At 32.6% G+C, this 14416-nt stretch overlaps 2 protein-coding genes across 3 annotated transcripts; both read left to right on the top strand.

The window, feature by feature from the left end:
• Nucleotides 1-1149: 1149 nt before the first annotated feature.
• LOC105645542 (mitogen-activated protein kinase 4) lies at nt 1150-5079 on the top strand. The gene is made up of 6 exons (XM_089722890.1): nt 1150-1543; nt 1776-1905; nt 2363-2500; nt 3116-3451; nt 3963-4110; nt 4758-5079. Exons 1-6 carry the CDS (start codon nt 1377-1379, stop codon nt 4922-4924), a joined length of 1086 nt encoding a protein of 361 aa, XP_089579016.1. The 5' UTR covers nt 1150-1376; the 3' UTR covers nt 4925-5079.
• Nucleotides 5080-5724: 645 nt separating this feature from the next.
• On the top strand, nt 5725-9783 carry LOC149495288 (uncharacterized). 2 transcript variants are annotated; one of them, XM_089722893.1, is made up of 6 exons: nt 5725-5886; nt 6512-6649; nt 6769-7106; nt 7675-7770; nt 9176-9235; nt 9336-9783. In XM_089722893.1, the coding sequence occupies exons 2-6, from the start codon at nt 6547-6549 to the stop codon at nt 9537-9539; spliced, it is 801 nt and encodes a 266-aa protein (XP_089579019.1). In that variant the 5' UTR covers nt 5725-5886; nt 6512-6546; the 3' UTR covers nt 9540-9783. The 2 variants fall into 2 exon arrangements, with proteins under 2 accessions (XP_089579019.1, XP_089579018.1); XM_089722892.1 differs by having other exon boundaries at nt 5726-5886; nt 6539-6649.
• Nucleotides 9784-14416: the final 4633 nt, after the last annotated feature.

The following is a 14416-nucleotide window of genomic DNA, read 5'->3' as shown; positions in this document are numbered from 1 at the left end:
AGAAAATCGTTTCCATGACTATTAAGTGGGCAATAACATTCTATTTTCTATTTCTTTATTCTCAAAATATAAATTGTTTTAAGGTGATGGTTTTATCTCAAAACATGAGATAAGTGGCTTATAAAGTAATAAATATTTTTTTTTTCAATTTTATCCTTATTTATATTATATATAATAAAATCAATGATGTAAGATATGAATAATGATTTGAGATAAATGTATTTTGATCAAATTATTTTTTATTTTGTTAGAATTTAAAAGAATAAATTGCTTATCTCCAGTCAAAAATCTTAAACGACTTATATTTTGAGACAGAGAAAATAATTGCTTGTAGCATTAGTTATTACCAACCACTCTATTTATTTATTATCCTTAATAGACCTTATTAAAATTAGTAATACAGGGGTATTCGTGGCTTTATAATTGTGAAACGAATATTACAACGCCTAGCCTAGCTATTTATTCAACTACTACCACTTTTCATAATAACTTTCGGGATTCATAAAATAATTTATTTTAAAATATTTATCACATTTATAATTTTAATGAATAATAAATTTTTTTTCATATTTATTTTTTACATATGATCAATAATTATTACTTTAATTTAATAATTTTTTTAAAAAAGTAATATTAAATTAAAAATAATATAATCAATTTATTTAATAATTTATTATAATTTAAATAAATTTAATAATTTTATTAAAAGATATAAAATTTTAAATATGGTAAATATTATAAAATGCAGTAATATCGGCAATATTAGTTTGTAAATAAAGACACAGCCATCGTTTGTTTCTGGAAGACAACGCTCATTTCACGCGGATGGTCTGGAACCTGAATTTAAAAGCTAGCCTGGACATAATTTTTTGTGTCTAATTCATTAATAGCAATTTATGGAAAATATATTTTTATTTAATTAATTGGACGGTGGTATACCTACCCTTTAATTATAGGAAATGGTAGCATGGTTTAATTAAACATATTAATTATCCAAAATTCTAAGATTTTTTTATGATATACTCTATTTTAATTAATTATCCTTATTTTTTTAAAATTAAAAATATTTTAATTCTTATAAAATATTAACTACAAATAAATATTCCATTCAAAATTCATCACTTGCCACTAAGTAGAAAATGCTTTTCTAAACTTGCTGTTTCAGTGTTCACATTATTCTGCAAATGAAAAGACCAATACAATACACCTCCCGCACAAGGGCCACCATAGAAAAAGTATAAAATAATCTTTACATTAGCACTTCCACCTCTAATCTAGCCCTTCCTTCAATTTCTCTTCCTGTCTCTCCGGTCTCTCCTGTAAACTCTCTTTGAAATCGGGTTCGGATTCGGATCCTCATAGTTGCTTTTGCAGAAATGTCAATGGAGTCAAGCTTTGGCTCCGGCGAGCATAAAATCGAAGGAACACCTACTCACGGTGGACGTTACGTCCAGTATGATGTGAACAGTATCCTCTTTGAAGTCTCCAGAAAGTATGTCCCTCCGATTCGTTATCTTTCCAAAGGTGCTCATGGTATTGTTTGGTAAGGTTCTTAATTACTTATTGTCCTTTTTTATCTATTGTTTGAGGTGCTCACCAGAACAACCGCTCCAGGTTTTTATCAGAAAAACTAAATTTTTTGGTTCAGTTCAGTTGTGTATGCGGACAAATGTTGTTCTGGCGGACTATAACTGATTACATTTTCCTTGCATTTGACTCAATGGCTTTGTCTTACCAACAATGGAAAGGAAGATGTGATTTTTTATTTCCTTCAGTGCTGTCAAGAATTCCGAGACAGGGAAGGAAGTTGCCATTAAGAAGATTGCTAATGCTTTCGACAGCCAGAGACGTGCTAAAGGGACTCTCCGAGAGATTATGCTTCTTCTGCACATGAACCATGAAAATGTGAGGTTCCTCGCTGTTGTGATGCTCATGAATTGACTTATTAACTTTGTCATATTGCTTTCTAGAGGTGTCTTCAGTTTTTTGCTCTGTTTGTGTCAGATATGGCAGCAATAATTTGTGTAGTTCTAAACTTTCCATTTCTTCTTCACTACACGATGCATGAGATCATTAATTTAAGTTAAATTTTCATTGTTGCAAGTAAGTATTTCGATTAAAGAAGTTGCTAGTGCATGTAATAAATTTCAATTGGTTGTTGATTTCTTCCTTTTGTTTTAATCCTGAAGGCTTAACTCTAAGCAAGACAACTCAGAAATTATTTTTTTGACCGGGTATGAAATATGCTATCACTGCTCTTTTCCACCGCGCGTGGGTGGGGGTTGGGGGGAATATTATCTTACTCTCTGTATACATATATTGGAGGAGTTATAGACTTATATCTCTCTCTTTTTTTCCTCAGATAATTTCTATCAAAGATATCATACGGCCTCCCCAGAAGGAGAACTTCAATGATGTTTACATTGTTTATGAATTGATGAAAACTGATCTTGATCAAGTAATAAAATCCAGACAAGAATTGACAGATGATCATTGTCAGGTATACACCATTCTTGTTCTTGGATCGCTTTCTTTTCATTTCTAGCTATATATATATATATATATATATATATATATATATATTTTTTTTTTCTCTTCTAGTGCCGCCATCATACTACGTCTGAAATTCTTGCCTCTTGCCATTGTGAACAATAACCGTCACATGCATTTCCTGTGGGGCATTGGACATCAAATTATTTTTCTCACATCCATCATCCTCTCTTTCTTTTACATTTCTTGATTTAAAGCGATGGAAACGGAATTAAAGAATAGAGCCAAACATTGGGAATATGTGGTGGCTGGTAGCAACAATCATGAATTAACTTTAGGTTGGGGGAGGATTAGTATGGCCTTTCTCTGAGCTTTACATTTTACATAAACTGTTTTTAGAGTTTAGGTGTTCCACCAAGCGTCCCATCTTAAAAAAAATTGAAAAGAAACAGAAATCCTTTGTCACTTTTGAATTTAGCGTCATAACGTGTGGCAGCCCATGGAACTATTCCAGTAAAGCAAATGCTTGACCTAATGTATTTTATTGTTGGTTATTGTCCATGAAAACAGGAATAAGCATAAATTACCAACACATTTTTTACCTTTTTTTTTCTTTCTTTTGTAGTGCTTTCTATATCAATTGCTCCGAGGGCTCAAATATTTACATTCAGCAGATGTTTTGCATCGGGATCTAAAGCCGGACAATTTGCTCTTGAATGCTGAGGGTCACCTTAAGATTGCGGACTTTGGTCTTGCAAGGATAAAATCAAAAACTGACCCCATGACTGAAGAAGTTGTTAAACGCTGGTACCGAGCACCAGAATTACTCATGAAGCATTCATCAGATTACACTGAAGCAATTGATATATGGTCGGTGGGTTGTATACTTGGTGAGATAATGACAGGCGAACCTTTGTTTCCTGGTAACAAGAATAGACGTCAGCTGAAGCTTATCAATAAGGTATGTTATTGGACATTTCTCAGCAAATCTTCCATGGACTATCCTTGCAGCTATTTTTTTTTCCCTAAACTGAAAGCTTTTTATCGTTTCTAGTGGTGAAGACCTAAAATCTTTTGTTTCACTGATTTGTCATGTCATTATTGTTTTAGAGCCTTGGGTCTTTCTATGTTATGTGCCTTTTTGCATTTCTGATGTCATCGTTCTCTCTTCCACTCTTCCCTCTTCTTCTTTCTCCTCCCTCTCTCTATCCTTTTCCCTTCTGTGTCTTCCTATCTCTTGATGCATGGGTTTATTTCTGAGAGTGGTGGAATTAAATTAGCACAATCCTCTTTGGTTTGTTCTCTTGTGCTAGACAAAGCTTAATTTTAAACATGCATGCCACAACTGCTTAGAATGTTTGGAAATGAAATATTTAACTGGTGTACTGAGATATTGAATTGCATTGTCTTTATTTATAGTGTCAATTACTTTAAGTCAAATATCTAATCCATCTTGTTTTCTCTTTCTCTAGCTCATTGGTTCGCCAGATGATAATGCTCGAAGGCAAGATTTTGCTGCTAGATTTCATGATATGTTTCCAAATGTTCGTAATATGTCTAAAGATGCTGTTGATCTGCTAGAGAGGATGCTAGTCTTTGATTCAAATAGGCGCATTACAGGTATTAATATAACATGATTTTAGATTTAAAAAAAAAAAATTTCCCACGAGCATCCTCATACTTAGTGGTTAAGAGACTAATCTTGTTTGGGAGTTAGCAACTGCCTCTCCCCTCTGACCTTATAGAGGTTGTTTGCTGACTTTATATGTGTCTTACCACTTGAATTATTACTTATGGGTGACTTATTGTTGATTATAATGACTGGTTTGTAGCAGAGTGACAAAATTAATTATCTCAGTGTTTATCTCCATGACAATTAGAATAAGTATAGGTGGTTTGAATTAAACCTTGTTCGACTCAATAAAAAAAAAAAATCAAATGGGTGCACCTATGTTTTAACAGGCTTGGCACCCCGAATTTCACCACTGAGAAAAACTCTCTCTTTGCACTCTCCTTCACTTTCTCTGTCATCCTTTCATTTCCATCCTCAAAATTCTCTCTTTCTAAAGTAGAGAATAACACAAGTTACAAACTGAAAAAACAAAAAGAAAAAGAAAACTCAGAACTTGATTCAATTTGAACTATCAAAACTTGCTCGAGTAAAAATTGCATAATAATCAATTAACCATGTTTGATCTTTATTAAATTCTTAAATTGGTGTACTTCTTATTGGCAAAGCTTCTCCCATTTTGTTTCCTTCTTTGCAGTTGACGATGCTCTAAGCCACCCTTACCTGGCACATTATCACAATGTCGAAAAGGAGCCTGTTTGCCCGAGTCTTTTCAACTTTGATTTTGAGGAGTCATCACTGCCTGAGGAAACAATCAAGGAACACATCTGGATTATATCTGAACAATTCAATCCAGATCCATGAAAACTTATCGCTTGAGAAAATATTCCATGATTTCAATTCTCGTTGTAATCTTCCGTTTTTTTTCCCCTTTTTAAGTTAATTTTAAGAGTAAGGTAGAATTTTGAAGTTGTTGGCCATTTTGTTCCTTCAATTATAATTTTTTTTCATTCCTAAAATAGTTCGATTTGAATTTAAATGATTGAGTCCTTTACATTTCTACCAACTTCCATTGGTTTCTAATAAATTTTTCTAGTGTCTCTGTGATGATACACAGTTCAAAACCAAGGGGATGAAAAGTCTTTCCAAAATTAAGATATAATAAAAGAAATTTTACTAATTTTATTATATATATATATATATATATATATAAAAGTTAACATTGGTCTCTTAATTATAATCGAACTTAACTATGATATGCATGACTTATTATTTTGTTGATACTTTGATATTTTAAAATAACTTCTTTAACGAAGTATCTGATTTATAATTTTTCATTAACACTTTAGTTCTTTTTAAATTCCATTAATATTTTGGTCCCTTCGTTTTGAAAGAAATAAGAGTTTCATAATTAGTTTTTGAAAATAAAAGTGTATATATTAATTTAACTATAATTTAGATATAATTTTATTTTTTTCTTAAATTATTATAATATAATTACTCATGCAAAAATTAATTTCGTTGGATCAAATATAAATAAAAAGTAAACAGCTTAGACCCTAAACACAACAACGACCCTAAACCGAGAAACGAGGTCACACACATTACCAAAGTTGATTCCAAACCGGTTCTGAACCGGACCGAGGTTGCATCTTAGCGTACTCGGGCATTTTTGCCGGGCACAAAGAACACCTGTATTTACAAACAAAACTGGGTTTTAGGGTGAGAGCGAGTCACTGATACAAAAGCAACAGGAGCGGACACAAAACACACATCAAACTTACTTGCGGTAAAACAATTTCTCAATCAATCAGCTCCTTTTCACGGTACGATCTCTCGGTCTCTCTCTGCTTTTTCTGTCAACGTACAATGGAAAATAGGAAAAGAACTAATTCGTTTTCTACTTTTGTTTCGCTGTTTTCTTTGCTATTGTGGTTATCCGCTTTCGATTTCGCTGTTCAGGTTAGCTTGGAGGGTTTTCTGTTCTGTAATATATTTGATAATTTCATTTCGTTGGGTTGAAGGCGACTATTTCGGGTTTCGAATGTATTTGTTAATTTGGATATATTTGTGTTTTTTTAGTTTGATTGGGAGACAGACAAGTTGCTAAAACAATTTGAAATTTTTTTAAAATTTCATTATGAGCGTGTTCTTTTCTTAAATATTTGGTTCGTCTTGGTTAATTGGTAATTCTGTTTGTGCTCATTAGAAGAAATACTTATGCTTGCTTGTGCTCCCATTTTGTGTTTATTTACACCTTTGGTTGGTGGAATTGAGGATTTTTGATTTAATTTTTGTTACTTTTGCTTTCCTTTATGTTTTACATGCAAGCATATATGGGGATATGCGGCTGCATAATTCTTGCATTTTGGTCCAGAAAATTTGTGCATTTCGGTTTACAAATTAACAGAAAATTTTTGCACGCCCCTAACTTATCTAAGTTAATAACAGACTAATGCTATTTCTCAATCCTGCCAGCGGAATCAATGAGAAGAATAACCAGCGTTACTCTACGCTCCTATAGCAGCAGCTTATCCCACCTCCTCACCTCCAATTTCATAAAACCTCTTTCTACAGCTGCTCCTACAGGTGAACCTCTCTATCACTTTGCTATTCTTCAAAAATTCTGTAGCATTCATCGTCGCTTTCTCGGCTATCTGTTAATGTTGCTTATTGTGTTTTTTATTGTTCTTTTGGCATTTGGACAGGTGATCCCAGTGGTGATAAGGGAAATCCTAATTCCTTTGAGTCCATTGATGAGTTTGAGTCGCGAATATTTAATAGCTCAGATAACAGTTCCTTTTACCGAAAGCTCGATAGAATTGAGAAAGCTCGTAAATTTCCTGGTTCTAGACTGACTGAAGGAAACAGTCGGCAGACTTTGGATGGCCTAGATGAGAGTTTTAACTCAGTATCTGATGGCATGGGTGGAAAGTTGAAGGAAGCGGCCACATATTTTGAGTTTGATCCTAACGAAATAGGCAGCTATAACTATGTTTTCAGATCAGATATGAATTTTCATCATGGATCAACTTATGACGTTAAGGTATGTAGTATAATAGCCGTGACACTGTACTTAGAATATTGCAGTTTGAATGTTATGAGTTTCTACAAGTATTTTCAAAGCATAAGCCTTTTAACTATATGCTTTATGTTTCTTTCTGATTGAAGAGTTTTGATATAGAACATAAGCTACAGCCCAATCAGCTGCGGCTATGGCGTGAAAAAAAAAGTCAGGCGGACATATGTTCAATTAATGGTTTAGGTATTAATTAAATTGTATGTTGTATGCACTATGCATTTTGTATTTTTACTGTTTATAGATGTTGTCCATAATTGCATTAAGTCATACAGTACATGTTTGAACTGACTGTTAAACCTGAGACATGCTGGCGATTATGAAAGTGATGATTTTTCAATTGATATCTCTTTTGAGGAAATTCCTTGGATCATAGAAGTAGTAGGATTTCTAGGTTAATCTTGTTCTGTCTTATAAATGTCATCAATAAGTGTGCTCTCTTTTCTCTGGCACTCTTTTGCTGGTGCCGTTTTGAACATTTTGTGCCTTTTTAATGCTCATGTTTGTCTTGTCTCAAGGTTGATTGCTTTTGCAGGATCTCGATCTTAAAAGGCCAGGAAATCGTAAACCTCCTAGAAGACAGGAATTTGAAGTAACAACGGAGGAAGTTCTCAGAAAAGCCGATTTCCGGGTGAGCTTTGCGTATAGTTTTTGTTTCATGTGCTACAAATAGGTTTAAACTGATGCTGCTATTTATGATTTGTTTAAAGCCTGTAACTGTAAATGCTGTTTATGGGTTGCTTATATTAGTACCTGGATTGGGTTTTGTATTCCCATTGATTATGAGTTAGCCATTGCTCTTATAGCTGTTGGCTCATCAGCTGGATTGGTAATTTGGTGGGAATAGAATACCATCTTACTTAATGTAATTGCAAAATTCAGGGAGCATACATCTTGCATGATACTACTTCAATGTTACAAAATGGTAAGATGTCCGTGCTTAGTGCCAAAGCCAATCAAATGATCCTCACCAGTCATCAGCCTGTCTACTAAAACTAGAAGACAAGATGAATCTCTAGAACTAGAAAAGCCAGATTAAACTAGATCAGCACATTCAATTAACTGTTTACAATCAATTGAAATTTGAAAATAAATACATCTTTGAAAACATTGAGACAAAAAGTTGCCTACTAAACTAAAAGCCTAAAACAATCCAGTTGGATTCATTCTCAGATTTGATGCTTGTAGTATGTGGCAGAGAGTTTATCAGACAATGATAGATAATGAATGGGACAATAAAAAGCAAAGAATTTTTTTTTTTTTTTCTGAGGAAGTGTTTCTGTAAGAGAACTTAAGGATGTGTATGTGTTTGTGTTTTCTGTTCTATATACCCAACATAAGAGAATGACTAATTCACTAATTCTTAAAAGAATCAAAGAGGATCTCTATTTTTAAAAGCTTTTCTTTGGTCTGAAGTTCTGAATCTTCTGTCAACTGATTCTGTAAATGTCTCCATATTCATATCTGTGGTTATAGCTTCATAATAAAAACTAAGACCTTAAGAGTATCTATTATAAAAAGATTTTTATTTTAAATCTTTTTCGAGGTAATGATGAGAGATAGTTTCCTCAACCTTATTTTTATTGTAGTAGGGATCATGGAGTTTGCAATTTTTTTTTTAGATGGTGCTTATGTCTCCCTCATTTAACTTTTTTTAGATGTGAAATATCAATTTGATATGTGTCCTTACCAATATAAACCCATGTAGAATAAGATATTTTAACTATTATTTAATTAATTCAACACCTATTATTATTTACCCTTGTTTAGTATAGATAGATCTGCATTATAAAATATATTTCAAAATGATATAATTCTGTTATAAACCCCTTGCTTAGATGTCTGACTCCTGCTGCTTTTGTGATTCTCCTTTGGCTGCCTCTACCTAGAATAATGTCTTAGTTGAATGCTTTTACTTTTCATTTATCATTTTCCAAAAAACTAGTTCTAAACATAAAATCGACTTGTGACTATCCCAAATTGATCCTTGAAATTGTGGTGTGAATCTAAATTAAGTGGAAAGTTTTTTTGTGCAGAATGTTAGATTCCTTGCAAAATTCATAACAGAGGCTGGAATTATTATTAAGAGGAGCCAGGTAATGTGCATTATGGAGTGCAAATTCAAATGTTGTAATTGATTCAATCTAGATGATAAGATTATCCATATCTCTCACAGTTTTATTGTTCATTTTGTAGACTGGCATAAGTGCAAAGGCACAGAGGAAGCTTGCTAGGGAGATCAAAACAGCTCGTGCTTTTGGTCTAACGCCTTTCACAACAATGGGAACAAAGTCATTTGTTGTTGGAAAAAGTATGGAAAATCTTGACGAGGACTTCGAATATGAGACCTACAATACAGTTGATGATGCGAATGGGAAAGATGATTTTGTTGGAGCTTAAGTAGATTTTGCTGTGATGTGGGAGTAAACTCATGCTCCTCCACCCTTCTTTTCAGAACATTTAGGGAAGGATTGCTCTATCCAAAAGCCAAGATTGTATACCATTAGATGGTGAATTGGCAAGAAAATTTTGAGTCTTTGATTTTTGCATCATCCAATTGTGAAAGTGTTAGTTGCGGCCTAATAATAACTATAACACTGAAGATGCCTTTCTCAGTCATGATAAATTATGTTTGCTATTATAATTTATCTCCGTAAATTGAAGTTCAGAGCATATAACACAAAGGACAGGTTTAGAGTTCAAGAACTCTGTTTGGATCCATGGAATTAATCCATGAAAACATTTCATGGATTTATCCGTTTCCTTTCTTTGTGTATACGAATTCATGAATTTAGCTTTCTTGGGAATGTATTGTCAGATACTGAAAAATTACATTTTCTAGTCATTTTTCATGTGATTTCAACTGTCAAATTCTTTCTTCTCTCTAAATAATATTTGGTAAATGCAATATGCTGGGAAAAAATAAAATTGGTTTCTAAATTATAATCTAAGTCAATACATGAGAATCTTTTATTTTCAAAAATTAACTATGAATTTTTGAACTTTTAATTTTATTAACACTTTAATCATTTGGTTCAAAATACTCTATTGATTGTCAACTGATTGAAAATTTTGTTCTAACTTGATTTTTAAATTATAATCAAACTAACTATGAAATTATTAAATTATGATATGTATCCATTTACATGTTGGTATTTTAGATAGAAAGATAGAAAAGTGTTGGTAGATTCATAATTTAAAGTTTTCATTAAGGATGGAAGTGAGGTGAATACCTGCTATATTAAAATTACCTATATCTAAATCCGTTTAAAAATTCCGATACTTATATCGATTATAAACTCATTTAAAATTTCTTTTGAAATACCTATACACACAGCCATTTAAAATTTTAACACACACATCCACACCCATCCAACTAATATCCAAACGCACCTTAAATGGGTTGGAGTACATAAGATACCCACAAAAATCTATTTTACTTATTTATGCAATACTTCACTAAGTCTGTTATAGTTAATTTTCGCATAGTCCTAAAAGATAGATATGAAAAATAAACGATAGGACTATAAAATGAAAAGTATGAATGAAAGATAATTCTAAAATTCTAGTAGTTTGATACATTTTTTAAGTAATTAATTTTTTTTAGTATTTGATGATATTAGTGATTGGAGCTTTAGGTTTGAATTTTAATTTATTTTAATTTTAATAAAATACCCAATATATATATATATATATATATATATATATATATAAATTTTTACTTGAATTTTATTATATTTAATAAATATTAAACTATACAATGAGTTTTGGTGGGCAGAAGGTACCATAACTTTACATCCACCTCCAACACAAACTTAATAAAGATAATCAATTTGATACTCATATATTTAATCAATACCCAAACCTGCTTTAAAAAAGTTTTTAGGTTGGGTACCCCCACGAAACCTCAACTTGCTTCCATAGCTAGCTTTCATGTACTATTTTGACTATAATTGTATTTTTTTCCTAAAATATATAATATAATTTTGCATACAAAATTAATTTCGTTGGATCAAATATAACTAAACAAGTAAAACAGCTAGGACTAAGCATGTAGGTCAATCCGATAGACAAACACGAATTTAGGCACTCAAAAAAAAAAAAAAAAAAAAAAAAAAAAAAAAAAAAAAAAACCAACGGACGAGGTTACTCGTCACAAGAGTTGATACAAAATCCTTCCTGAACCGGACCGAACGTACTCGGTCTTCTGTGGGCTTTTTTGTTAGGCACAACACAAAGAACACCTGTATTTCCAAACAAAAGTGGGTTTTAGAGTGAGAGCGAGTCACTGAAACAAAAGCATCAGGAGCAGAAACAAAAGACACAAAGTAGAAACAACTATAAACAGATCAATTTTACTTTCGATAATACAATTTCTCAATCAATCAAGCTCTTCTTTTCGCGGTACGATCTCCTCTCTCTTGCTGCTTTCGCTGTCAATGTACAATGAAAAAAAAAAAAAAAAAAAAGAAATAACTAATTTCGCTTTCTACTTTTGTTTCGTTGTTTCCTTTGCTATTGCGGTTATCCGCTTTCGATTTTGCTGCTCAGGTCAGCTTCTAGGGTTTTCTTTTCTGTAATATATTTGATAGTTTCTTTTCGTTGGGTTGATGGTAACTATTTAGGGGTTTCGAATGATTTTGTTCTAAGTTTTGTAGAAAAATCGAATGATTTTGTTTCAGCTGAGTTGATTTTGTTTTTTTATTAACTTGTATGTTGCTTATATAGCCATAATGTGCGTGTTTTTTCCTTAAAAAGTTTTTGAGTTCTTCTTGGTTATGTTTGATTCCTTTTCTATTCGTTAGAAGAAAACCAATGCTTGCTTGTGCTCCCATTTTGTGTTTATTTACACCTTTGCTTTTGTTGGGTTCATTGCTTGTGCCATCATCAAGTGTGGAATGGAGGATTTTTGATTTATTTATTGTTTTTCTTTGCATTCCTTTCTGTTCTACAAGCAACCATATATGGGGATATGCAGCTGCATAATTCTTGCAATTCCTTTTTCCTTTCTAGGTTGTAATATCAAGGGAGCATTAAAATCAGGTTTGAATTCTGAGAACACTGCAAGCATAGTTGCCAAAGATGGCGAATTTGCAAATTACTGGTATTCTGGAAAAGGTACTGCCCAATTCAGTTGTTTAATTTTTGCACACGTGCATCTTGTTCTTCTATGTTTTATAATAGTATGTATTCTGGAAAAGTTACTGTCCAATTCAGTTTTTTAACTTATGCACGCATGTGTATGTATTAATTTGTATTCTACATCCTCTGTTGCTTCTATGTTTTATGATAGTATGTCATATCTACTGGAGGTTTAGCATTGTGCAAAGACAATTTTGCTCCTTTGTGATGAGATCCTTGCTCCTTTATACTATTTTGGCTGGTGGTGGCTGTTAATTATATGAAGCTTTTCTCTTTATGTCATTCAATTGATTTGTTCCCTTTATTTGCAGATGACGGGTAAGGATAAAGATTACAGATATATGGCAACATCTGACTTGCTGAATGAGTTAAACAAGGAGACATTTAAAGCTGATACTGATTTGGAGATAAAGCTGTCAAATATTGTTCTGCAGCAACTTGATGATGTGGCTGGTGATGTCTCTGGATTGGCTGTGAAGTGGTATTCCTTTCTTTGCAATTATTAGATTTTGAGGATGTGACTAATCGAACTGAATATTTGAAATTTATGATATTATTTTCTCAACTGGCTTTATGTAATTTCAAAATCTTTTCTTTTGATAAATGTTGAAGCCAATGAATGTCTCTTTGGATTCTGTTCCCACCAATATCATGATTTATCTTTACAGTACTTTTCCCTTGTCTGGGCTGTGGTATTGCAGTCTTGCCCCATTGGTGAAGAAGGTTAGTGAGCCATGAGTTGTAGAGATGACTAATAGGCTTTGTGATAAATTGCTCAATGGCAAAGATCAACATCGTGACATTGCAAGCATAGCTTTGAAGACAATTGTGTCTGAAGTTACAACACAATCTCTTGCTCAATCCATTCTTATTTGTCTATCTCCACAGTTGATAAAAGGAATAACTAGTCCAGTGAGTTTCTAATGGAAATGTTCTACTGATTCATCATTTTGAGGCCTCATGCATAATTTTTTCCTGATTCTTTTCTGCCTCAGGGAATGAGCACAGAGATAAAATGCGAATCTCTTGATATTCTATGTGATGTGCTCCATAAATTTGGAAATTTGATGGCAACCGACCATGAGTTGCTTTTAAATGCACTTTTGTCCCAGTTGAACTCCAATCAAGCCAGTGTCAGAAAGAAGACCGTTTCTTGTATTGGTATGATCAAGATAATTTGTTTTAATTTTCCAAAGATGTGTTTTTTGAAGGCATTTAACCAATAGTGTCAGTTCATAGTTTCTATGCTTGTTTCCCCTTTTTGTGTTAAACAAAAAGATCTAGTGCCAGTTTGGTTAAACTATTAATCTTTATTGATCAGTGTTTAAGCCTGCAACTGCTGGAGCAAGGCATTTGGTAAACGAAAAAACAGGAGCTAGTGATTGCATTTTTAACTGCAAGTTTGACATTTATAACAAGAATTATAACAAGAAACTAGCTTTTGGATTGAAATCTCAAGATTCAATCTCTTGGATGAAAGCTAAAGATTCTAGCTTGCGGATTCAGAATCTAGCTCTTTATAAAAAAATACCATTCAACTAGCAAAAGTTTACTGAAATACTTGCTAACAGTCTTAAAATAACATCAGTTGCATATATGAATTCTTGTGTACAAATAAAAATAACTCAAGTTACATATGTGATATGTGTGTGTGTATATGTACTTATAGCTATATACATAAAGAAAAACTGTATCTATTTATATGTGCTAAATACAGAATACTGTTGAATATTAGATATAGCTGATTGAAAGTGAGCCAACCTTCCAAATGGTTAGAAAGTTTTGTTCCAAAAGTTTAGGGAACCTTTATGTGGTCTGCAGTCAACTGTGGCAGTTAGAGGTTCTAATTTATTGCAAAGTGTGAGTAGGACTGGTATGAGTTTGCATTAGCTGCTAGGGTGCCATTATGAGGACTAGACATGTTATTCACAAGTTGGTGATTTATCCTGCACTTTTAGTTCTCAATTTGGACAATTCTCTCAATGCATGAACAAAGAGAGCAGATAGGTTTTTGGAATGGATTATGTTCTTCATTTTATGAGATTTGCAATTAAGTATGACATGGTGGTTTGGATGTCTGTTTTGGGCTGCAACTTTAAATGAGAGATTCAATTTTCTGTCAACAAGAAAGGAAA

Source organism: Jatropha curcas, chromosome 6, assembly GCF_041381405.1.
Source record: "Jatropha curcas cultivar XTBG-Jc1 chromosome 6, XTBG_Jcur_1.0, whole genome shotgun sequence".
Lineage (NCBI taxonomy): Eukaryota > Viridiplantae > Streptophyta > Magnoliopsida > Malpighiales > Euphorbiaceae > Jatropha > Jatropha curcas.
Note: the sequence above shows the minus strand (reverse complement) of the source record. Positions and strands in the feature narration are given on the sequence as shown.